This window comes from Macaca fascicularis, chromosome 8, assembly GCF_037993035.2.
Source record: "Macaca fascicularis isolate 582-1 chromosome 8, T2T-MFA8v1.1".
In the NCBI taxonomy this organism is placed as follows: domain Eukaryota; kingdom Metazoa; phylum Chordata; class Mammalia; order Primates; family Cercopithecidae; genus Macaca; species Macaca fascicularis.
This window is the reverse complement of record NC_088382.1, coordinates 41,108,180-41,133,401: the sequence shown is the minus strand read 5'-3', so window position 1 is coordinate 41,133,401 and position 25,222 is coordinate 41,108,180. Positions and strand designations below refer to the sequence as shown.

The window sequence follows — 25,222 nt, the reverse complement described above, 5'->3', positions numbered from 1 at the left end:
TGGCTACCCTAAGCTGGGCAGCTTTCCAGAGTGAAGACTGGGAGTTCCTCCACTGAACTGATAACAAAATGAGTTTTAGTTTACTTGAAAATATCTTTGTCCTTTGGAGCTGAATTGCAGTGGTGTGTGAATTGTTTAAAATGATAAATCTCTATAGCACCTACCAAGAATTATGCCATGTTCACAAATTCTGTATCGATAATGGGGCTAGATTTTCATCTGAGTATATTTTTAGAGAGATCTTGTACTTAACTCACTAGTTGAGGATGTTTCATTTCTTTATGTCACCTAATATTAGCTATTGCTAAATTTCACTTTAATAAAAAAGTAGATACAAAGACTCATTTTACTTAGCAAGACTGCAAATAAAACTAAGACATAAATTCACATGGGACTGTTAGTATTGTCCAAAACAATTCCTCCAGCTATCAACCTAAGGCAATCAATCCAGCAGTATCATTTATAGAATGATTACTAAAACAAGAATCATTTCTCAGTTACAAATGGGGTCATTAAGCCCTTGGGGCTCTTTGAAAGTAGAAGTAGTTTGACTATTTAATCATCAGTCTACACAAAGGCAGAAATAAAAAGGAATGGAAATACAAACACAAAATGATTGGTTATTACCTCTTTTATAAGGAAACAAGGAAAAAAAAAAAACAAACAGTGGCTAGAAACAACAAAAAAGCAGTGGCTAGAACCGTACTGAATAGAGCTTAAAGAAGTACTGGTTACATTCACAGACACAGTAGCCACTAGCCAAGATATAGTTTATCTCCATCAAACTTAAATAGATAAAGTCGGTAAGTATGACCATCTTACTTTCACTATTTACTCTCTTTAAATAGTAAAGGTATCAGTTTTGAAAGATACATAGAACCACAGGAACAGTGAATGATCATTTATAAAACAGCTCCTTTTCCTGAATCAATATATTGCTAAAATTCTTTCAGTAACCCTCCCTTTTTATATGATCACAGATCCCTCTATATCTATTTTATTTTCCTTATATAAAAATTATTAATAAACTTTGGTTTCCTTGCAAACATTCGGTCCTTGTATTTTAAAAAGTGATTAAAAACTACTGAATATGAATCACTTCTGCAAAGTTTAATGAGTGAGAAACATTCAACCAAGGTGATTCCTCCTTGGAAAATCCTACAAAAACTGAATTTTATAAACAGTTACTTATTTTGATAGATGTTCCATTTATAAATAGCAGCCATGACTTCACTGTCTACAAAATTGCAGGTGTCACATTTTACATGTTTAGAATTCAAATGTTTTAAGATTAGATTTTCTAGTAAGAGTTAAAATAAAAACAAAGTTATACAGACAGATGGGTTAGTTGTCCTATGCAAAGAAAACAGCTGATTTCCATGATTTTGCTATTTAGACAGATAAGAGACAACCATTGGAATGACACTAATGTGTAGGATAACGTATTTTTTGTTTAAAGAGGAAATGATAGAAACTTGGGGCGGGGCAGCTGCAGCAGGACTTGACTCTACTGAGGCTCTTTTGTGGTCATGGGACAAGCTATCGCAGGATGTTAGTACCGGAGAGGCCCTCGAGTTAAGACCTGAGCAAAGTGTGCTATTCAGAGAAGCTGAGCTATCCCTGCTCCCAGTTCTACTGTGGTGAATTGGTGTTTTCTGAGGCCTAGGCAACAAGAGCTCAGGGTAGAAGGAGCAGACATTTTTGGGAAGTGGGGATGCTGGGCATGTCATGTTGCTCTAATAAGTGATTAATAGCACAGAAATGGGAGGAAGATGGATGTATTTTAAATGGATACCCCCTATGCTGGTCTTGGGAAATGACCACCTTTTTTTTTTTGAGACGGAGTCTCGCTCTGTTGCCCAAGCTAGAGTGCAGTGGCGTGATCTTGGCTCACTGCAACCTCTGCCTCCTGCGTTCAAGGGATTCTCCTGCCTCAGCCTCCCAAGTAGCTGGGATTACAGGTGCCTGCCACCAAGCCCAGCTAGTATTTCTATTTTTTGTAGAGATGGGGTTTTGCATGTTGGCCAGGGTGGTCTCGAACTCCTAACCTCAGGTGATCCACCTGCCTCGGCCTCCCAAAGTGCTGGGATTACAGGCGTGACCACCATGCCCGGCCAAGGGAAATGACCACCTTCTGAAAGGACTCTGGAGCACATTAAAATCCATCACTCCCAGGCACATTTTGTTGCCTGCAAGAACTGTGCCCAGGACTGGAAGTCCCAGAGGTCAGAATAGAGAAGGGCAACTTTGAAGTAAGGGGAGCTAACACTGTATGTTTCTAGGCAGGCTCAATGCTCCCAAAACTCCTGAGCAAGCTGGTCCAAGCTCTGGGACCATTCCTTAAACCAGAAGTCTGGGCATGGGCCCAAAAAGAAGGCAGGGACTGCTGCCAGAAAGGACCATTCACAGATACACCTAGGGAAGAGGGGTACAGGAGTTGGCAGGGGGTGGGGGGGTCAGCTCGTAACAGGGCCGAGTCCAAAGCCAGAGGTGGTCATGAAGGGCACTAATATGCTTGCAAGTTAACTCCAGATAGCTGCCCTCCACTTAATTCTAGACACAATCCATGGGCTATACAGGTTGGACACCCCCAGCCCCTCAATCTCAGGATATAAGAAAAACTTTTTGTTCAAATTTGCTCTCCCCATCCTGAATCTCCCAGGGCGACTCAAAATGTTCTGACTAGTAATGAAAAAGAAAACCCTTTGAATGGATTTTGGCACAGCCATTCCAACCTGGGGACTTGGGCATGAACTCTGACTTGCTCCACACAGCTGTCCCTGGAGACCGAATGTTCAGCCTGACTTGTGTTGCTGCCTGCAGCCCTGGATTTAAAAACACAGGCTACTTAGTGAATAGAGTCCTTTTATCACTAAGTCAGACCCACTCCCTGCACAAGCCACAGGCATTAAGACCAGGACATCTCTTGACTGATCGTTCCTCCTCCTGCACACATGGTGTCAGACCTCTTCACTGCAGAATCTCTACAACAATAGAAAGACACTTCATCTCGAGGTGCACACATAACCTGTCAGGCAGGTCCTGCAGTGGCTGAGAGATAACAAGGATCCCACTCCAGCAGCTGTTAAGACACCTGAGTTGTTTGTCCCTGTCTTCTTGATACTGAGTGGAACTAATGAACGGAATTTTTGAGAAGAAAAAAAAAAAATCACAGGATAGGTGAAAAGATGCAGAAATAATTGAGTGGTGGTGATCAAGCTCTGACTCTAGAAATGTAGTCAGAAACCACCACTCTGAGCCCTAGGGCAAGGAGCAAAGTGTATACAAAATCTTGCAAAACCTAGCACCAGTACTTCCTTATGAGGGCTCAAGAAAGCACGCCTCTAAAATAACTCACACACATGCGGACAAGAATGCCAGGAAGGTCGAACGTTCTCTGCAGCTGTTTCTTCACAGCTCTACTGGCAAACTCACAGGCACATATTTGCTCAGTTGCTGAGCCTCACCCACAGACATCTCCCACCTCGGAGGCAGAGGTGAGAACACTGGACTGCATTTTCCCAAATAAGGGAAATCAAATCAGTTGGAGGTAACACTCTACATTTCTCCCCCTCCTTAATGATAGCATCCCTAATTAAGCCAGCCTCAAAGGATAAAATTAGTGTCTAGAGGTCAAAGGTCAAGCCCATGGTTTACAAATCTTATTGGAAGTCATATAAACTGCTTACCTGAAATAAAACCCCCCATCAGTCCCCACCCTCCCTTCCCTGGAAAGGGAGTAGATTTAAGTTCATTTCTTCTTTTTCACCACAGTAATTGGAAGACAGAGAAGGTAGTGGGGGAGGCAGGAACATTCTGATTCATCTTAAAAAATAAAGATCTGCTTAAGTGTCATTTGCAGTTGTATCAAGTTTTTTTCAATTCTCCTTAGTGGCCGTCTCCAAGGGCTCATCTTCTAAGCCAAAGCTTAGCTTGTCAGCTAGCCCCTCAAACTGCTTGCTCACACTGCCCGCAGAGTCCATGAACATGTTAGGAATGTCTTTGCCAAAGTAAATCTTGCTGTTGGAAGCAATGGCCTTGTACTTCATCAGCTGAAGATATTCAGGGGTTAGCTTCAGCTGTTTAAAAAAAAAAAAGTATGGAAGACTTAGGTGGAACCATGTTAGAGAAGACGGGGGTGGTGCCCCTTCAATTTTCCTATGACGAGGTTCTCTGTCAAATATTTATGCCCCTACGTACTTTTTGTGGTCTCATTGTTACATTTCTGTAAGAGACAGTCATCTCAGATCTTGGAGCAGAGTTGCAAAAGTTAAAAGTTTCCATGTTTAACACAAAATTAAACTAAACTTCTATCAAGGCATGTCCAAGAAGGAAAGTACTTGCACCACACAGCACAGGTGTCCTCAGTTCTGGCCATGAAGGGCTTTGGGTGGTGGTAGGCACTCAACACTGGAAACTCTCCCACAATACAGACCCAGACCCAGACTCTCTTTATCAGGCTGTGCAGGGTCTTTACCTTATTGGCTTCGGCTATTTTCATAGCAGTGTAGCACTCAGCATCTGCCTTTGCCTTCTCCCGGGCCAGAAATGCAGCATCTGAGGGGGAAGGAGTGCAGTGAACTTGGTGAAGTGCTAAAACTGAGTTCTTTGCAGGAAGTGCAGAGGCTATGGGAAGACTCTGTTCTAGTCCCTGGAACTTCGCCCCGATTGCCTCTGTGACCTGGGGGAGACTGCTTTGTCCTCTGTTTTACATGCATTTTCCCCTATTGTACAAGTTGTTGTAAGGATTAACTAAGATGAAAAAGTGTTTTGAAAGCATCTCCCTTTGACAGGGGCAGCAAGTCTGTGGCTATGGCCCAAACATACATATTGATAGCGCTATGGAAGAAAGCAGTGTTAGCCAGAAGCGCTTCCTGTCTTACTTCTTTTGGAGATCCATGTCTGTGAAGCACAGCAGTGGGACCCTGCCTCAAGCTCTAGGCCAGAGCTTGCCACTCCTCCCTCTTGTGCTACACAGCAAAAGCAGGAAAGCTCAAAGGTGGCTCTAAGTACGGCCAGAGGTGGATCCACCCTAAAACTGAATGCCATGAACGTAACATAGTTCAGTCCCTCTCCAACTTCAATTCCCTTTTATTTCCATCAATCATTTCAAAAAGGTCCTAATTAACAGTGATTAAGCTGGCGCGATTCTGAGAGAGAATTACATGCCATGGTCCAGACCAACACGTGTTTGGATTAAGACCTATTTAATTCCACTGTGTAAGCCATATTCTTCCCTAATCAGCTCTGAGACTAGCTTTCTGTCAAGCTGATAGAAAATTTTTGATATTTACCTCCTTGCCTTGGGAATGGGCCAGCCTCATGTGAGAAATATATGTAGCAACATGTCTGGGAGAAAGGTCAGTCTGTGGGTGGGTTCTCACTGCGTGCCCTCAGTGTGACCCCTCGTGGAAGGAGCTTCAGTCCAGCCAGGGTTCTGGCTGCCATGAGGCCCCCTCAGCTGGCCTGAGCACTTGATGACATGTATTTGTGAGAAATAAAAACGTGTTGCTTTGCTAAGAGCTCCCTAATGAGGAGCCACTGATCTGTGAAATCCTAACTGGCTCCTCTATGGGCCCCTGCAAAGCCTGACAGGCCCAATAATGAGTATAATTAGACATAACACTTTGTAGCCGGAAGCTGGGCCTTGAGGTCCCAGTTTTGCCTTGGAATTTGCTTGAAATAAGCCACCCCAAGAAGAGGTGGGCAGTGGGAAGGAGGTGCAGGCTTAGGAGCAGGAACAGAAGGTGAATGATATTCAGAAAAGCCAGCAAAGAAAACCTTTCTCTCCAGCTCCTGTCTGACAGGTGCTGAAAATCTGTCTTCTTCAAACCTGGCTTAATATCTGCACAGACCTGGAGAACAGACTTGGAGCCCAAAACCACGGCGCTGACCAACTTTGGAGCAGAAGAAGCTAAGGCAGTGGGGAGAGCCAACTGCTGAGAGTACGCTCCCACCGCTCCAAGGCCCCGCTAGCCTGGGAACTCCAAGACAGCAGGTCTACGGGACTTCCTTTTTCTCATGCCTAACAAAATGCTGGGCACATACTGGTAGTCAAGCCACATTTGCTGAATGAACAAATGCTCTCTGAAGTAGAAAATAGATGCTAGCCTGGCCACAGTCGCTTCAAAATTCAAATCTCCGCATGGAGAAAAGCTGCTGTTGTGCGGAGATCATGACATCCTTGAGCACAGTTAAAGGGCAAAGGCAATGGCTCCCCTACCCACTGGCCCCAGGGCGTGGTCTGAGGAGGACTCAGGCATGACAGCCACTTCTGCTTACCTTCAATTTCTGAAATCTTCTTCTCAGTCTCCTTCTCCATCACCTTCTGCCCGTAGGTGATCTCAGCCACCTGGGCCACTTTTTCTGCCTCTGCAAAAATGATAGTGAGGAAAGACTTAGGGTTCTGGCATTTCAGAGTTTGACTAATTTCACCTTTCACCCGAGCTGAGTGTCCTGGTGGGCCAGCTTGGCTGGAGAGCCCCCAGAGGGCAGCTGTGAGGGCACACATGGGCAGAGTGGGATGTGCCAGTGAGCACAGCCCCCTTCTATCGGCGTGAGATAGTAACCGAGGAGACCTGGGCCCAACGCAGGAAGCATGAGCCCTAACTTCACAAGGGAACTTCTCCAAAGGAATATTCTATAAGAATGGAGTACTCTAGCAGGGTTCTGCCTGGCCCTTCACTGTAGACAGGGCTCAGGTTGGTTGTTGATAATACAGCGCAGTGGCTAAGACCATAGCTTCTAGAGCCAGTGTCCTTGGTTTGAACCCCAGTTGCACCCCTTACTTGCCATATGCCCTTGGGCACGGCATTTTACCCCTCTGTGCTTCGGTTTGATAAAACGAGGTTAAGGATAATACAGAACCTACCTCACACAGTGGTTGTGAGGGTTGACTTAACCCACATATTAAGTGGTTAGAAAAGTATGTGGCTCACAGTAAGTGCTTAATTAAGTGTTAGCCATTATTATGAAGAATTAACAGCCTGGGCGCGGTGGCTCACGTCTGTAATCCCAGCACTTTGGGAGGCCGAGGTGGGCAGATCATGAGGTCAGGTGTTCGAGGCCAGCTTGGCCAACATGGTGAAACCCTATCTCTACTAAAAATACAAAAATTAGCCAAGCGTGCTGGCACGCGCCTATAATTCCAGCTACTCAGGAGGCTGAGGCAGGAGAATCACTTGAACCTGGGAGGTGGAGGCTGCAGTGAGTTGAGATCATGTCATTGCACTCTAGCCTGGGTGACAGAGCAAGACTCCATCTCAAAAACAAAACAAACAAACAAAAAAAAACAACAAAAAAAACAGGCGGGGCTTCTTTCATTTAAGAAATAAGTGGGAACTCAAAACTCATTACCCTTGGCCATGATCTGACAATTTCAACTTTGTTTCTGGGAGTCTACCTGCCACTCCTGCGCTGTGGAAGTGGTTTGGAGGACCATGGGGTCTCACCAGGCCTCAGCCTCCTTGCATGTTCCCACCACCCCCAGCCCTTCTGCCTGGAAAGGGGGATCACAGAACCACATTCAGACCAATGAGCGCCTTCTTCCGCTCTGTCTCTGCTTCCTTTTCCACCACCTTCTGTTTCTGGGCTGCAATAAGAAGCTTTGTCTTCTCGCTTTCCCTGAAGAGGAGAAAAAGCTGTGAGGCAGCTATGGAAAACTCAGGAGCTTCACTGTCCCCAGGAGAAGTCGAATTCTTCTGCTGAAGAGAGGCAAACTCCCATTTCCTACTCCTCCTGGAAGGCTGTTCCATGGCCCAGGTAAAAGCTGATCTATAAAAGCTGACAGTAACATAGCTCTTCTCCTCCCAAGTAACTCATTTGTGGAAAATAAAACATAATTTAGTAAAATACACCTGCCTGTCCACTTACTGGTGTCTTGCTCCTGTCTACGCCTTGGGCATGAGTCACTGAACACAAACAAGGCCCCTTGGCCCTTTTCAAAACATCGCTGCTCTACAGGGCTTATCCTGGTGTTCTCAATCACAGGCAGGGAGCCCCAGTGGTGGCCCTGACGTGCCTGCCCAATCTTACAGTGCAGTGGGCTGTGGCAAATCCTCCAGCAAGGGGATAACCGAGAAGCCTGGCAGCTTCAGTTACCTCTGGGATGGGATGAGGTGGGAGGTGGGAGGTGGGAGGTGGGAGTCAGTGGTGGTCACAGCCCAGGCAGAGGGTATACTCACATCAACTCGTAGTTTCTGCGGATTGCCTCTGGTATGTTGGGCTTTGTTACCCGCACAGCCTGGAGAGAGATTAAAACAGCAGCTGATGGGAAAGTGAGGGTAGTGAGGGGACACACACAGTTCCCACTGGGCCTTGATCTTCCTGCACAAAAAGGACATTCCTTGGGAGAAGGGATGCAGTGTCAGAGAGAGAGGGGCTGCTCCCATGCAGCAATGCTTACTTGAATGACCAGCCCAGGGGCCATGGAGGTCAGGTCCTGCTGCAAAGCCAGTTTGAGATTTTCATCAATCTGATCTGGAATAAAGAAAAGACAGAGAAAAAGGAGTTGTTACACTTTCTAGATGAGGGAGGGCAGGATGAGGGTAAAGTGCAAGTTTAGTCACCAGCTCAAGAATGTACCCTCCCAAGGGAGTGTGCTTATCAAAGCCCACAAATCTAAAGATCCCCTGCCCAACTTCTGAAGCAGCCTACGCAGGCAGCCCTCTACATGGTGAATGCAAGGGCATTCTATTTCTGTGCCTCAAGATAAAACTCAACCTTTGTTCTGGAAATACTAACCATGCCCTACAGCGGGTGAGAGCTTAAAAAGAAAAAAAAAAGAACAAACAATTCTAGCACATTTCTTGCGTGAGGCAGCAGCCTTTCCCTAGACAACAGCAGCCAAAGAGAAGGAAGGTTCAGTTTCCCTGAAGAAGGAAGGTGGAATGGCTATTTAGGTTTTGTGGAAAGAGCTGAGCACATTAAATCTAGTAATTTTAGAAGTTTCTAAAAGAAAAACAGACTTTGACGTCAAGGAGAGCCCCAAGGAAGACTGTTTCTATTAGGAACTCCATCAAACAACAGTAAGGGAAAATTAAAATGTACAGTTCTGGAAACGAGCCCCAGGCTTTTGATGTGCTGTTTGCGTTGGTCCTGATTTCTTTGTCTGGAATCCACATGAGTTGTTTCACAGACAAATGTAGGAACAGCTGTAACCGACTCTCCCCCTGCCTTCCTTTCCAGCTGCAATCTCAGAAAAGCAGCACCAAAGCTGCCTTCTCTGGCCTGGGCTTCTCAGGTTTTAGAATCCCCTTCCTTGCCTTCTGCCCATGAGATCCTCGATAAGATCCCGGCGGGGCTTACAGAAAAAGACTAAGTGAAATCAGGCTGGGACTTGTACACCACATCTCTGCTTCGCTGTCAGCTGCCATCTGCTTTAAGTAGTCCTTTTGTGGTCACCTGTGCTCAAATAGCCTCTGAAGAAGAGAAAGTCTCCGTCCTTTGACTGATGCCAAAATGGAGGCCCATGGAAGCTGGCTAGTAGCAAAAATAACAAGCTTGTTTAATTGGTGGGCCTTGATTGTTAGGATTTTAAGACAGTACTATCAGTAAACAAGGGACGGTAACGTTTCTACATATAGGATGTGCTCTCACAAGCCTGAGCACCGAAGGAGAAATGCCATCAAGTCGGCACCTCCCACCTGCTAGGGGTCAACCAATTTAACAACTAGAACTAAATATTACATTTCATATTTTAAGTAATTTTAAGTAGAATACCAATCAAACTTTAAATGGCCCGTGTCCTCCATAAGCTAATAACGTCATTCATCAGACCAAATTATATCTCAGTCAAGGTGGAAGCCTGTGGCCATGGGCTAGTAGCTAACCAGGAAAATGTGAAAGAAATACTTTTCAAGGTGTTTTAGTAATACTGATGTTCATATGTTATGGAAATGTTGATAAATGCCATTTAAGTTATATTATTAAGGTAGCCGCAGAGAAAAGGCGAACGGCGCGCTCGTGACGTCATTTCGCCGCGACCCTCTTGGCGTAGAGTTTTCAGGTTGCTCCTGGAAACCATGCCGAAAGTAGTGTCTCGGTCAGTAGTCTGCTCTGACACTCGCGACCGGGAGGAATATGACGACGGTGAGAAGCCCCTCCATGTGTACTACTGTTTGTGCGGCCAGATGGTCCTAGTGCTGGACTGTCAGTTAGAGAAATTGCCTATGAGGCCCCGGGACCGGTCCCGTGTGATTGATGCTGCCAAACATGCCCATAAGTTTTGTAACACAGAAGATGAAGAGACTATGTATCTGCGGAGACCTGGAGGCATTGAACGACAGTACAGAAAGAAATGTGCAAAGTGTGGACTGCCGCTCTTCTACCAATTCCAGCCGAAGAATGCTCCTGTTACCTTCATTGTGGATGGAGCTGTAGTTAAGTTTGGCCAGGGCTTTGGGAAAACGAACATATATACTCAGAAACAAGAGCCTCCTAAGAAGGTGATGATGACCAAACGGACCAAAGACATGGGCAAGTTCAGTTCTGTCACTGTGTCTACCATTGATGAAGAGGAAGAGGAGATTGAGGCTAGGGAAGTTGCTGACTCGTATGCACAGAACGCCAAAGTGATTGAAAAACAGCTAGAGCGCAAAGGCATGAGCAAGAGACGACTACAAGAGCTGGCTGAACGGGAAGCCAAGAAAGCGAAAATGAAGGGGACCTTGATTGACAACCAGTTCAAATAACCAGGCTTTTTTTCTGAGCCCTAGACTGGAGGCAAGCATTTAGATCAGGAGACAAAGTAATTTCTTGATTACATAGACTGGTTCCTATTTATGTATTAGCAGAAGGCTTTATGTTGTTTCCCACTGATTCTCCTACATGCAGTGAGGTCTTTTAACTGAGTGCATTTGACCTGCTTTCTAGGAGATGAATTTTTCTCTATTTTTTTCTGTTTTTTTTTTTTTTTTTCTATTTTCTCTATTTAGGTTTTCTGTACTATTTTTTTTTGTCCATTTAATGCAAACTTATTCAGCTGTGTAGAAACTTTATGAATAGATCAGTGCTTGAGTGTCTCCAGTCTCTAAAGTGGCTGGTTTTACTCTTTCTTCAAAGTTAATAACATGTTTCAAGATTTTTGGACAAAATATTATGGTGTGTCATAGAGAAAAGCAGCATGAATTGTATTTAAGTATAGCAAGTCAGATCCTTTGAAGTGACTCTGTCTCTGTTCTTAGAAGGGTTCTTGGAATTGGCCGTGGTTTGAATCTTTCACTGTCAGAGGAGACCCATTAAAAGCCAGAATCTGCTTTCTTTACTTCACACACTGAAGCTATAGGTGAGCCATCCCATGTCAGACTTTATACTCAAAGAAGGAAAAGCCAGACTGCAGTGAGGGAATAGGACAGCTGAGATCCGAATGAAAATGGGGTCTCAATAGGTAACCCAAGGGAGCTACCCTCTAGTCGGACAGCTAGTACTGCTTCCTTGCATGGACACATGGGAGGGAGATGTTATAGATTAATAAATAAATGATAGTGAGATAAACAAAATGATCTGTTGGGTATCTTTTACTTTACATTTGCTATTTGCAGAGGAGTGTTGTATATATAGGTATTATTTTATGTCAGACTGCTTCAGTGATACCTATATCCACATGTTTGTATCCATGTTTTTATCCAACTGTATTAAAAGGTGTTGGGACAGGAAAAAAAGTTGTATTACTAAGAACACACAAAGAGGTTCTTCAGGTAAACTTCTGAGTAAGTATTAGATAATACTTTAATAACATGGGCAAAGAGGATGTGGCAGAGTAAGAAGTGATGAAAATTATGCAGCTTCATGTTTAAAGTCTGGGCTATGGGAGTCCTGAGAGAAGGAAAGTATAGAAGAACCTTCTGAGTTGAAGGGCCAGGACTAGAAACATGAGCTCCTCCTTTATGGATATGACAGATTCTAAGCCAAGTAGTGCCTGCTAGCAAGACTGAGATGTAAAAATAAAAAAAAGTTTCAAAGCAAATATATTTCCCCAGCTTCTCCATACAAGCAGCTGTACTTCACTAAGCTACCAACTTTAGCCGTAAGAAAGTAAGTTTTCTAATGAAAAACAAGTTTGTATTTTAATTTTCTCTCCAGGGACATTGGGGATCCTTGGTCTTTTGTTTCAGTGCTTTGAAATGTTCATGTAATGGCACAAGCCCTAAGACAATGGCTAGAGAGAATTAATATTTTATACAATTCTATTAGTTTGAGGTTAAAAAAAAAATCAATGGCAAATTTACCAACTTTTTCTTTTTTTTTTTTTTTTTTGAGATGGAGTCTTGCTCTGTCGCCCAGGCTGGAGTGCAGTGGCCGGATCTCAGCTCACTGCAAGCTCTGCCTCCCAGGTTTACGCCATTCTTCTGCCTCAGCCTCCCGAGTAGCTGGGACTACAGGCGCCCGCCACCTCGCCCGGCTAGTTTTTTGTATTTTTTAGTAGAGACGGGGTTTCACCGGGTTAGCCAGGAGGGTCTCGATCTCCTGACCTTGTAATCCGCCCGTCTCGGCCTCCCAAAGTGCTGGGATTACAGGCTTGAGCCACCGCGCCCGGCCCAACTTTTTCTTAAAAGCACACTGAATCCCAAACCGATAAAAGACTACAAACCCTATAAAATGAATTTAGATTCATTTTCTACTGCAGAAACATTAAAAGTAATTTGGATGATTTCCTAAATCTTAAATGGTGCAAAAGGTGGTTTGCTTAATTATGATTGTTGGCGATGTGGATGATTCCTCCTGTCTGCTATGAAAAATGTTCTCGCTCAGGGTCCCTTTTATGAAGATTCCTGGGAAAAATCATTTTCCAGTCCTAGTGTCAAGAATAGTTATACTTGGTTAAAAATTCATTTACTTTTGGCATTGGCTATTAGAGAATTTCTGGCAGTGAGTTTAAACAGAATAGTTGACTGCAAACAGGTTGTAACAGTTACCCAACTGTGTCCTTCCTTTGCTGCTAAGTCAGGTTGCCTTTATTTTGAAAAAGGTAAAAAGGACAAAGGCCGGGCGCAGTGGCTCAAGCCTGTAATCCCAGCACTTTGGGAGGCCGAGACAGGCGGATCACGAGGTCAGGAGATTGAGACCATCCTAACACAGTGAAACCCCATCTCTACTAAAAAATACAAAAAAAAACCTAGCTGGGCAAGGTGGCGGGCGCCTGTAGTCCCAGCTACTCGGGAGGCTGAGGCAGGAGAATGGCGTAAACCCAGGAGGTGGAGCTTGCAGTGAGCTGAGATTGCGCCACTGCACTCCAGCCTGGGCGACAGAGCAAGACTCTGTCTCAAAAAAAAAATAAGTACAAAACATATCTACTTAGGCACGTGAAGTCTTTTTGTTTAAAGTGTTTTTCTATTTGTCGCTACAGGTACAGAGTAAAAAAATAATAATCACAAAGGTTCTGGGAACTGGAAGGAACTATGGTTCTCATCACACTTCTAGAATTAGGAATCATGTCTTTTTCATCACCCATTCCTGGGGGCCCTCCATTCAGTGTGGCATGGTGAGAGGAATGCTGAAGAGCCAGGAGAGGAAAGCTCCTGTTTCAGCTCCACTACTAACTGGCACCTGGCTCTGCGACTTTCTCGCTTTGGGTCACGGTACCCTCATCTTAAAATGAGGATGCTGGGCTGGAAAATCTCTGCAGTTCTTCTAGAATGGATCTTGTCTTCATTACTGAATGACAGTTTAGGGACAGTGGAAACACATTTCCACTCCAGCATCTGATTGAGGCCAGAAGTGAATACTCTACTCCACTACGATCCCTGTGCCCAAAGCTCCAGCCCTCTAAGGATCTTGTTGCATTGCCATCAGCACTCTCCAGGAATTCCTTTGTGACCAGCTCCTGAGCACGAGATTCTTTAACATTTCCTGTCCCTAAGTGCCCATCACACCCTGCAGGCAGCCAGGCACTAGGCAGTGGAGACACATGGGCTTAAGCATGGCACGCTCAGGAGAGACTTTCTTACCAAACAGCTCAATGTAGACCTCTTGAAGTGTGTGCACACTGCAGAACTGGTTCAGTTCGTGGTGGATCTTGTTGAAGATGAGGGCCTTGTCATAGTCGGCAGTATAGTTCTTCACTATATCATACACTGAGAGGGAAGGAGAGGGCTTGGCATAAGAAAAGGCAAGACTCAAAATGCCCTCAGACACAGCAGCTCTCCTTTTCCGAGGTGCTACAACAGACACGGGAGTGGCATGCTGGGGAAAGTGAGCTGGTGGTGGGAATAAACTGTTAAGACGTACCTGCGTTTGGGACCAGGAAGTTCACCACTTCAATTCTGTCAAAGTAGATCATCACACCACCACTATTGGAGGGAGAATGGACAAGAAGTCACTGGGAAGCTCTGGGATATGGTGCAGTCCCCCAGGGCGATGGTGTAAGATGTGGGCTTGGCAGAAAAGGAGTAGAAGAGTTCACAGGAGGTTGTAAGGCAGCTTGGATCTCCAAGCAGGAGGTTCTGCAGGGCTCATGGCAACAACATACTCTCCTGAGAAATCACACTGCCTAGGAACATCTCTACAAAGACACGAGTGAGACTTTTGGGGAACAGTATGAAAGAGTAACTCATATCTTTGGAATCAGCAATGCCTTTTGATTAATCAGTTGCACAGAAAAGACTAAGGAGGGTCAAGGTGAAGTTTTTAGAACTTACAAGGTTACTATGGAATGTTATGGTCAATGTTTCTTAAACTGTCTTCACTATTACTTTAGTGTCACACTCCCTTTGCCCTCAAATGTTTATTATAAAAAGATTTCAAACATAGAGAAGCTGAAAGAATAGTACAACTAACATCCATATCCAGACACCTGAGTTCAACACTGATAACATTTTACCTTATTTATTGGCCTTTTTTTTTTTTTCTAAACATTTCAAAGTAAGCTGCAGTTAGGATACTTTATTCCTTTACTTTGGTGAGCATGGTCTAAAATGATCATTCTCCTACACACTCATTATATCATTCTCAAGCCTAAGAAAATTAGCAGTAATTCTGTAATATCACCTAATACCCAGTCCCTATTCAGATTTCCCCAACAGTTTGTGTTATGGACTGAACTGTGTATGCCTCGCCCCCGGATTCATATGTTGAAGACCTAACCCCCAATGTGACTGTATTTGGAGATTAGACCTTTAAGAAGGTAATTAAGGTTAAACAGGTTATAAGGGTGGGCTGTGATCCAACAGGTCTGGTATCCACCAGACACCTTTTTCTCTCTTCTTGCACACAAGAGGAAAGGCCTTGTGAGGACATGACAAAAAGGTGGTCACCTGCAAGCCAGGAAGAGAGGTCTCACCAAAACTACCCCTGCTGTTACCCTGATCTTGGACTTTGGGCCTTCAGAATGGTGAGACAATATCTATTATTTTAGTCCCTTGGTGTGTGGTCCTCTGTCATGGCAGCCTGAGTGGACTCACACAGTTCCCATTGTATCTTTTATAGCTGTTAATTTTGAACCGGGTTCTAATCAATGCTCACCCTTGCTTCTGTTTATGTCTCTTGTAAGTCTCCATTCAATCCAGCATCCCTCTAAATACGACCACTTTGTGAAGAGATCAGGCCTGTGATCTTGTGGGATGTTCCAATTCCGGATTTGTCAGAGTGTTTCTCTGTGGTATTCTTTGTTACTCTATCCCAGTTTAAACTCTCTTTGCTTTCCAGTGGGACTGCTATAGTAATGTTCTCTTCGGATCTCTTTGCCCTGAAGGTCTCCCCTAACTTTATGACATTCTCCTTAGTTATGCAAAAGTTATCTTCTTGTATCAGGTCATTTATCTGCTAAAAACCTTTGTGCGTCCTCACTTCTTTTTTTTGTTTTTAACATTAAAATTTTATTTTTTTTCCTGACATTTAAGTTCAGAGGTACATGTGCAGGATGTGCAGGTTTGTTACATAGGTAAATGTGTGCCATGGTGGTTTGCTGCTCAGATCATCCCATTACCTAAGCATTAAGCTCAGCATCCATTAGCTATTCTTCCTGATGCTCTCCCTCTCCCCACCTCCTATCCACTGACAGGCCCCAGTGTGTGTTGTTCCCCTCCATGTGTCTATGTGTTCTCATCATTCAGCTCCCACTTATAAGTGAGAACATGTGGTGCTTAGTTTTCTGTTCCTGCGCTAGTTTGCTGAGGATAATGGCTTCCAGCTCCATCCATGTCCCTGCAAAGGACATGATCTTGTTCCTTTTTATGGCTGCATAGTATTCCATAGTGTATATGTATCACATTTTCTTTATCCTGTCTATCGTTGATGGGCATTTGGGTTGATTCCATGTCTTTGTTGTTGTGAATAGTGATCCTCACTTCTTTTTTTTTTTTTTTTAAAAGACGGAGTCTCGCTCTGTCGCCAGGCTGGAGTGCAACTGCATGATCTTGGCTCACTGCAATCTCTGCCTCCCAGGTTCAAGTGATTCCCCTGCCTCAGCCTCCCTAGTAGCTGGGACTACATGCGCGTACCACCACACCTGGCTAAATTTTTGTATTTTAGTGGAGACGGGGTTTCACCATGTTGGCTAGTATGGTCTCGATCTCCTGACCTCGTGATCAGCCTGCCTCGGGATTACAGGTGTGAGCCACTGCGCCTGGCCAATCCTCACTTATAATAGAATAAGTGCAAACTCCTTATTACATACGGCATTCTAGCCCCTCCTGAACCTTCTGTGATTTCCTCTACTGCACTCCACCACCTGGTCAAATCAATATAGGGAGCTACGAGACAGGGAATTAACCAAGAAAGGGTGCCTCCCTTTTCACTGTCTCTTCCTGCAGCCAGCCAGATAGCCTTTTCTCTGACTTATTTGGGCTTAAAAGCTTTATTCTGGGTACCTTACCTAGTCCCACAAGGTACATTCTTCACCTCATCTGTCTGGAGTGTGGTCTGGAAACAGAGGAAACATAAAGTGCTAGAGATGGGCAGTGACAAAGTAACTTACGTTTCAGAATCCTAAATGCCTTTGTCCTGGAATAACCATTTGGGTTGAGCATTGCCTTCATTAAACATGATTACCCCACCTAATCCTCCTTCCTCATAGGGTTGCTAAGCCAAGCAAAGGCCCCTGCCCCAGCTGTAAGTAAACCACCACACAAACAAACTGAGTAATAATGGTTTAGTGAAGACGACACTGGATTGGGCACCTTAAGACTTATGCTTGCTTCTACCTCTTCTATTTATGGTAGGCACTGTCTATCCCCTCAGGGGGATATGTTCCAAGACCCCCAGTGGATGCTTGAAACTGGGGAGAGTACCAAACCCTATAGCACATACCTATGATAAAGTTTAATTTATAAATTAGATATAGTAAGTGATCAACAATAATAAAATAGAACAATTATAACAATATACCATCATAAAAGTTATTTGAAGGTGGTCTCTTTCTCAAAATATCTTATTGTACTCTAGTCACCTGTTTTCAGACCATGGTTTATTGTGGGTAACTGAGCCTGTGGAAGGTGAAATAATGGATAAGGGGGAGGGCTACTGTACTAGTTTTGAAACAGCAGATTACTTACTTAACCTGTCTCAGACCCTAACAGCTGCCCAGCCCATTCTCAGGATTACTACAAGACTCAAATGAGACAATGTACCTGAATGCACTTTGAACGCCACAAAGCCTGGTAAACAGCACACAAAACTTACAGGGAAAATGCCTAGCAGGTATCCCAAGACATTCTCCTGCATCAGTGTAAAGTGTAAAATCTTGTTATTCTTCTTGGCTGGACATACTTCAGAGATGGCGAATCTAACTTAGCCAGGCTTTTGATCTGCCACAACTAACCTCACTCCTATTTTAGATGTCACCTCCCCTCACTTAGTTCAACTCCTCCCCACTCACTGCAAAAATTATGTTCATATTTCTGAATTCAAATAAGAATCAGCAAAATTACTATGTTTTCTTTCCATCTAACATGGTAGCTTGTGATTTAAAACATACACACATACACCCCGACTTTTCCTTCCATATACTCAAAACAGGTTCTTCTCTGGCTTTATCTTGAAGGAATAATCCCCAGCCTCATTATATATATAAAAAATATATTTATATATATAACATATATATATATAAAAATTATCCTTATATTGTTCTCTAGAATGGCATTTTACTCATTCAATGGCTAAATAATTTCAAATCATGCACTAGTTAACATCCCAAATTTGCAGTCATCCAATCATACCACAGAGGACAAGCATACCTGCACAGACTTATATGATGTGATGAAAGGCAGCATGAGATGGAAACCAGGGCCGCTGGTCGAAGTCAGCAGGGCACCACCTCTGCAGAGGAGGGGGAGAGACAGGCAGCTTCAGTTTGGCAAGAAGGCTCTATTAGATCAATATCATGAGGGTCAACTTTCCCTTTAGCCCTATAAACACATAATAGAGAGTGACATGTGCTGGAGCCATGGCCACAGATCCCTTTCTTCCTCTCAGCTAGATCCTAATATTCTAGGAAGCCTGATGATAAAACATAAAACCACTGTTCATGCTTTTGCAATGAGAAAAATAGGCACACAGGCTAAATGGAATAAAGACAGCAGAGGCTGGGCGCGGTGGCTCAAGCCTGTAATCCCAGCACTCTGGGAGGCCGAGGCGGGCGGATCACGAGGTCAGGAGATCGGGACCATCCTGGCTAACACGGTGAAACCCCGTCTCTACTAAAAAAAATACAAAAAACTAGCCGAGCGAGGTGGCGGGCGCCTGTAGTCCCAGCTATTCGGGAGGCTGAGGCAGGAGAATGGCGTAAACCCGGGAGGCGGAGCTTGCAGTGAGCTGAGATCCGGCCACTGCACTCCAGCCCGGGCGACAGAGCGAGACTCCGTCTCAAAAAAAAAAAAAAAAAAAAAGAAAAGACAGCAGAATCCGCTAGTGCAGTCCCAGCGCTTTGAGGGGCTGAGGTGAGAGGATTGCATGAGCTCAGGAGTTTGAGACCAACCTGTCTCAAACAGTGAGACCCTGTCTCTACAAAAAAAGAAAAGGAAAAAAATTAGCTGAGTGTGGTGGTTACATGCCTATAGTCCCAGCTACTTGGGAGACTGAGATGTAAGAATTGCTTGAGCCTGGGAGGTTGAGGCTGTAGTGAGCCATAATTGTGCCACTGCACTCCAGCTTGGGCAACAAAGTGAGACTCTGTCTTAAAAAAAAAAAAAAAAAAAAAAGACAGCGGAATCCATGGGTATACTTAGATAACAGGCACTCTGGCCAGGCGCAGTGGCTCACGCCTGTAATCTTTGGGAAGCCGAGGTGGGTAGATTACGAGGTCAGGAGTTCAAGGCCAGGCTGGCCAACATGGTGAAACCCCGTCTCTACTAAAAATACAAAAATTAGCCAGGCATGGTGGCAGGTGCCTGTAATCCCAGCTACTTGGTAGGCTGAGGCAGAGAATTGCTTGAACCCAGGAGGCGAAGGTTGCAGCGAGCTGATATCTTGCCACTGCACTCTAGCCTGGGCAACAGAGCCAGGCTGAGTCTCAGAAAAAAAAAAAAAAGAAGATGAAGTCTGTTTTACTTTGTCATATCTGTTGGGCTTGTGGTAATCCATAAGGGCAGTTAAGTCCAGTAATGTGGTTATCAACTACCTGCACTAATGCTGGAGTCCACTGACATGACCAACCAAAAGAATAATTTGAAGTACTTTATAAGTAATTGAAATATATGTTTTGGCAATAGAGTTACCTTTCTAATCAAGTTATATGTAAATGATAAAGTTAAAAGCCTTTTTGGGGAACATGTAAGCAGATCATGGGGAGAAAGAATTAAAGGAGAGAGGAATTCCAGAGTTTTAGAACTTGCTGTTATCAATCCAGAAATAAGCATCACAACAGCACATATAAGAAGAGTTCACAAAGACATAAAGCAAAAAACTTGGTCATGGAGATTATTAAAAAGAAAGCAACCCGACTTATAAGTGCTTCTTTGCTTTATATTATGCAAAGAATTAAAAAAAACCAATAAAACAAACAGTGACATAATGGGCTCCTAAATTTATTGTAGGAACCACTATCCTAAGGCTTGCTTTGACTGACATAAGTCAACCTGCAGGCTCTTTCATTTTTCGTGAAATGTTAATATTATTTTAATTTAGTTTTAGAGACAGGGTTTTGCTCTGTCACCCAGGCTGGAGTGCAGTGGTGTGATCACTGCAGCCTCAAACTCCTGGGCTCAAGTGATCCTCCCACTTCAGCCTCTCCAATAACTGGGATTACAGGCACATGCCACCATGCTCAGCTAATTTTTTACTTTTTGTAGAGATGGGCTCTCACTATGTTGCTCAGGCTGGTCTCAATCTCCTGGGCTCAGGTGATCCTCTCACCTTAGTCTCCTGAGTAACTAGGACTACGTGTGCGTGACACAGAGTCGGCTAATTAATTTTTTTATTTTTATTTTTTAGAGATAGGGTCTCACATATTACCCAGGCTGGCTGAAATGTTAATTTCAAAAGAGTATCCTAAATTAGCAGAGTAGGCTACCTTCTCAAGTTGCCATCAAGAACTGGGACTCAGCTGGCTTTTGTAAAGGTAACCTAGCAGTGTAGAGCTAAGACTGCCAGAGGGATGTAGGAGAAAACAGTATTTTAGGGATGATCTGTGAGGAGCACCAGTTTCCTTTAGATTTTGCCTCTAAATCTATATAAACATTTATTAATCACCACCCATGGCATCATCTTGGACTACTAAGCGAAGTTCTAAATTTACATATATGTGTGTGTGTGTATTCTCTTTTCCATGGTTACTGACATAAAAAGCTCAATCTGAAAAGACTCCCCTGTTCAAGGAAATATAAACAGAGATGTTCAGCAGTATCTGCTAGGAAAGCAGTGACCAGGAAAGGGAGCTATTTAACAGAAGTTGCCGACTTTGCCCTGTCTCTGTCTTACCTGTAATATACCCCAATATGTCCCTCTTCTATCTTGTGCACAGCTGAGAAGAGAGATGCACACAAGAAACTGGAAGCCACAGCCACAACTGCTCCCAACTGAGCCATCAGTGAGCCTTTATCCTAGGGAAAAGACACGGGAAAATGTGTGTGGTCCAACGTGCAGGAGAAAAGGCCGCAACAGCCAGAGGACCTCACCAAGCTGAGCTCCCTGCGAGTGACTCATATTCAGCCTGGTGTCGTGTGAACACAAGGCTAGATCTACAACTCGCTTCCTCCTCGTTCTCAGTCAACGTTCCCCTTTCCTCAACTGTGAAATCAGGGCCCCCACCGCACTGAGGAAGCACTGGCTCCGGATACAGCCGTTGCTCAAGGGAGAACCCGTGCCAGCTGGGTAGGGTTCAGAACACAGCCTCATCTTCCTGTGAACACGAATGTGCTGTCACTGAATCTTTCATACTAGTAGTAGGGAAGAGAGGCAGCTGCAGTACTTTGGCCCAAATTACAGAGGATGCCAAATGACAGGCAGTTGTGGCTATGTAATTCTGGTCAGAGCCTCCCACTCCTAATTGCCTGCAGTTTCAAGGGAAACCATTATTTACTCCTTTCAGATGCTGGAGTGGCAGAGCCAGCAGGCGAGCCGAGTTTCAAGGTAGGATTCGCTGGCCTCGCATCCACCTTCCCAGTTATTCCTTTGGCCCTAAACAGGACAGGGCTCTGAACAAGCCTGAAGCCACACTCCCCCCGATATACTTTGGCACTTTGCACCTGACAGATCCCCAAGCCCGTGGTCAGAGACAAAGGCAATGTCCAAAACTGCGAGCCTCTGGGCTCCTGGGTCCAACCGCGTTCAGGCACCAGGACGCGGAGGAGTTGGATCCTGAACACTGAATGATCTGGAACTATGGTGACTGACTGCAAAGTTCAGCTGTGCGTGCGTGGGCCCGTGAACGCAGGGCGTGGATTCTGCCTCCCAGGTCTAACGTAACCCGGGCGCGGACATCTGCGAGGCGCTTATTTTACCGTGGCGGCCTCCGGCTACCGATCTGCAGTTGCGTCCTTTCCTGCCAGTGCCCTTCCCTCCCCGAAGTCACTCGCGCCCCTTCCCCGCCCCGTTCCGAGAGAGGGTCAAGCGCCCTGGGCTGGGACTGCGGCTCCAATAGCCTCCGCTCCGTCCCCCTGCGGCTCTCAAGGAAGGGACGCGACAGAAAAGGGTTTCTGTGTCTCTCCAGGAGCGGGCCGGCGGAGGGAGAGAAGCTGCTGGGACTGAGGCTCCCGAGGGTGATGGGTCAGCCCCGAACCGGAGCTGCAGCTAGGCCCAGCGCGCGCACGAAGGGGCGGGGGCCGCGTACCAGGCTGTCCCTGCAGGCGCTCCGTACTCGTCCGAGCCCACGAGCAAGAAAACCGTCACACCCCTCAGCACGCGACTTCCTTCTGGGCCGTCGCTTCGATGACGCCATCAGTTCACGCGAGAAGACCACACCCCCGCCCCGCGCTCGCTCTGCGCCCCGCCCCTCGCGCTTCCAGCGGTCAATGGCCGCAGCTGGCCGCCAGGGATCGCCCGCGGCTTGGTCCGTGCGGTCCTGTACCTCTGTTTCGGGTGTCCGGCCTGGGGCTGGGGATGAGGGCGGTGTAGGTGGGAGCGCCCCGAGAGCGAGCGGCAGGACGCGCGTGACCCGGAGTACTGAGACCCAGGGCGTCCTTTTCCAAGGCGTTGACTTTGGGGATTGCTTCTGATTTCCCTCTGCATTAGGCCGAACCTGGTTCGTTTTGGTTTTTTTTAGAGACAGGGTCTCGCTCTTTTGCCCAGGCTGGAGTGCAGTGGCACGATCATGGCTCACTACAGCCTCGAACTCCTGGACTCAAGCGATCCTCCCATCTCAGCCTCCTGAGTAGCTGGGACAACAGGTGTGCGCCAGGACACTTGACAATTTTATTTTTAGTAAAGACAGGGTCTCGGTATGTCTGGTCTCAAACTCTGGCTTCAAGCAATCCTCCTGCCTCGGCCTCCCAAACTGCTGAGATTACAGGTGTGAGCCACCATGCGCTGCCTTTTTTTTTTTCCCGCCTTGATAAACTACTAGCGAGTTGTAACTGTTTTCCTATAGCACAGCTGAAATGAAACAATCTTTTCAGTGTACAGATTAGCATCATTACCTCACTAATCAAAAATCCCTACCTTGAGTTCTTTATATTTTTCTGGGAGCTTTGGCCATTGCGACCCTGCAACACCACAAAGTATATTAACAAGGAATTATTCTAATTTTAATGAACGGAATCTAAGAAGTTCAGCGAGGTTCAAGGGTAAAAGCCAAGGAAAGCTTCCTTTGTGTTTCCTTAATATCTTGAGTTCATTGCTTTTTTAACTCCTGCCACAGTGCACAGCGGCTTGTGCACTTCGTCTTTCTAGATAAACTGTATGTTCCCGGGAGAGCAGAGACTGACTTTCCTTCCGCACCCCCGGGCCTTAGGTGCCCAGTAAATACAGACTGAAGGCAAACGTGGGACCAGGCCTGGAATCCAGACTTTGTGTCTCCTAGGCTAAGGGCCTCACGTTTTCCTCAACCTGCCCTACTCACCAACATCACATTGGGGCATTTCTAATTCAGCCACTGAAGTTATTAGTTATTTTGTTTGCAGAAAAGAAAGAGTCCACTTAATTATAGCCTTCAGTAAAAGAAAAACTTTTACACCGGGAAGATGGCAAGCCGGTGGTGTTAGACAGATTTAAGACTCAGGAAAAGGGAAGTGTGTTTTTTTCCAGGCATGCCTGCTTGGGATTGGCCCGTTTACCTTTCCTGGGTTTGCTCTGGGTGTTGGGATGTTTCAGCATTACATAGTGAAGCCCATAAGAGGGTTACATGGTGCTGTCTGGGAGCTCTGTGCCCATTTCCATAAATGAAGACCTTTCCTCTGTACTCTATTCCTGCATCCCCCACTCCAAACAGAAACAGCTGGCCAATCTCTTGATCAATCCTATCAGAACCTGAGTTTTTTCTCTCCATGTTCAGTGATATAACTCAGCTGGGCATACTTAATACATGTTTATTTAATAGTTGAGTAAGAAAAATGGAAATATTAGGGTTCATTAACCCATGAAATAGGGGCTAGCCTGCAGCATCAAGTATTTGAATTACTTGTAATTTAAGAATTTCCTTTAACCAACCTCTGGCAACCCCCGACTCTTCTCCCCTTCCCATAAATATGTACTATTATTATGTGTCAATTAAAAATAATAAAAATTTCCTCACATTAAACTTTGGAGTGAATTGTGGGTAGAAGTTTTGGGATTTTGTTCTTAGGAGTCATTTTACCAGGCCTGAGTTATTTAGTTGTGGACCTGCCTAAAGGCGGGGGTGGGGGGGGTAGACTTCATGATGTACGAGTACATGATGATCTAGTACTTCTGAAAATCTCTTTCTTAAGAGACCTGTGATTTTTATGTTACCCAGCAGATGGATTTGTGATGATTTGTTTAACAAAAATGTTTACAATTTCTTTCCCTCCCTCCCTCCCTCCCTTCCTTCCTTGTCTCGCTGTGTCACCCAGGCTGGAGTGCAATGGCACAATCTCAGCTCTGCAACCTTTGCCTCCCGGGTTCAAGCGATTCTCTTGCCTCAGCCTGCTGAGTAGCTGGGACTACAGACGCATGCCACCACGACTGGCTAATTTTTGTATTTTTAGTAGAGATGGGGTTTCACCATGTTGGTCAGGCTGGTCTTGAACTCCTGACATCAAGTGATCCACATGCCTTGGGCTCCCAAAGTGCTGGGATTACAGGCGTGAACCACCGCGCCTGGCTAAAATTTTATTTTTTAAAAAATCTCGCAGTATAGAGTAGTGATTTAGCTCAGATACTCCACAGTCAGGCTGCCTTGTTTAAATCCTGGAGCCTGCCTCTTAGTAGTTCTGTAACATTGGAAAAATTATCTGTGCCTCAGTTTCTTCATCTGTAAAATTAAAGTAATAACGGTATGAAACTTATAGGACTGTTGTGAAAAGCATACACAACATTTGGTATATTTTAAGTGTTCACCAAGTATTAGCTGTTGCTATTTTAAATAGCAAATTCCCTTAATGTGTTCTTGCATGTTTGTCGGTTATTATTGCAGATTATTAATGTGACACAGGGCGAGAGAATGATAAACTTTAAGTTGAATGGTATTAAATAATAACCAAATGAAGGCTTATCAGAAGAAGAGATAAAGGCTTCTGAAATTATACCTCAATGGATGGATATTTACAATACAGATTTCATAAAGCTTTATTGAATACTGTCTATGTATCAGCCCCAGTACTTTACTTTTTCTCATTTTATGTAATCTTTAGGTCAGCCCTTTGAGTTCAACTCCATTTTAGAGGAGAAAGTTGAA

At 44.9% G+C, this 25,222-nt stretch overlaps 3 protein-coding genes across 6 annotated transcripts; 2 read left to right on the top strand and 1 right to left on the bottom strand.

Annotated features, from left to right (window-relative positions):
- Positions 1 to 616: 616 nt before the first annotated feature.
- ERLIN2 (ER lipid raft associated 2) lies at positions 617 to 22,285 on the bottom strand. 4 transcript variants are annotated; one of them, XM_015454666.4, is made up of 12 exons: positions 21,452 to 22,285; positions 20,851 to 20,972; positions 18,171 to 18,252; positions 16,811 to 16,857; positions 14,227 to 14,288; positions 13,947 to 14,072; positions 8,405 to 8,478; positions 8,184 to 8,242; positions 7,532 to 7,623; positions 6,283 to 6,372; positions 4,478 to 4,557; positions 617 to 4,079 (listed from the first exon to the last, which is right to left on the bottom strand). In XM_015454666.4, the coding sequence occupies exons 2-12, from the start codon at positions 20,955 to 20,957 to the stop codon at positions 3,879 to 3,881; spliced, it is 1,020 nt and encodes a 339-aa protein (XP_015310152.1). In that variant the 5' UTR covers positions 20,958 to 20,972; positions 21,452 to 22,285; the 3' UTR covers positions 617 to 3,878. The 4 variants fall into 4 exon arrangements, with proteins under 4 accessions (XP_015310152.1, XP_015310153.1, XP_015310151.1 ...); XM_015454667.4 differs by having other exon boundaries at positions 21,618 to 22,285; XM_015454665.3 differs by having other exon boundaries at positions 21,873 to 22,285.
- On the top strand, positions 9,994 to 11,498 carry LOC101925844 (STING ER exit protein). Its single transcript, XM_045398144.2, has one exon. The coding sequence runs from the start codon at positions 10,023 to 10,025 to the stop codon at positions 10,689 to 10,691; it is 669 nt and encodes a 222-aa protein (XP_045254079.1). The 5' UTR covers positions 9,994 to 10,022; the 3' UTR covers positions 10,692 to 11,498.
- LOC123575178 (uncharacterized) lies at positions 21,306 to 24,101 on the top strand. The gene is made up of 2 exons (XM_045398145.3): positions 21,306 to 21,501; positions 22,082 to 24,101. Exons 1-2 carry the CDS (start codon positions 21,461 to 21,463, stop codon positions 22,584 to 22,586), a joined length of 546 nt encoding a protein of 181 aa, XP_045254080.2. The 5' UTR covers positions 21,306 to 21,460; the 3' UTR covers positions 22,587 to 24,101.
- The last annotated feature ends 1,121 nt before the right edge of the window (positions 24,102 to 25,222 follow it).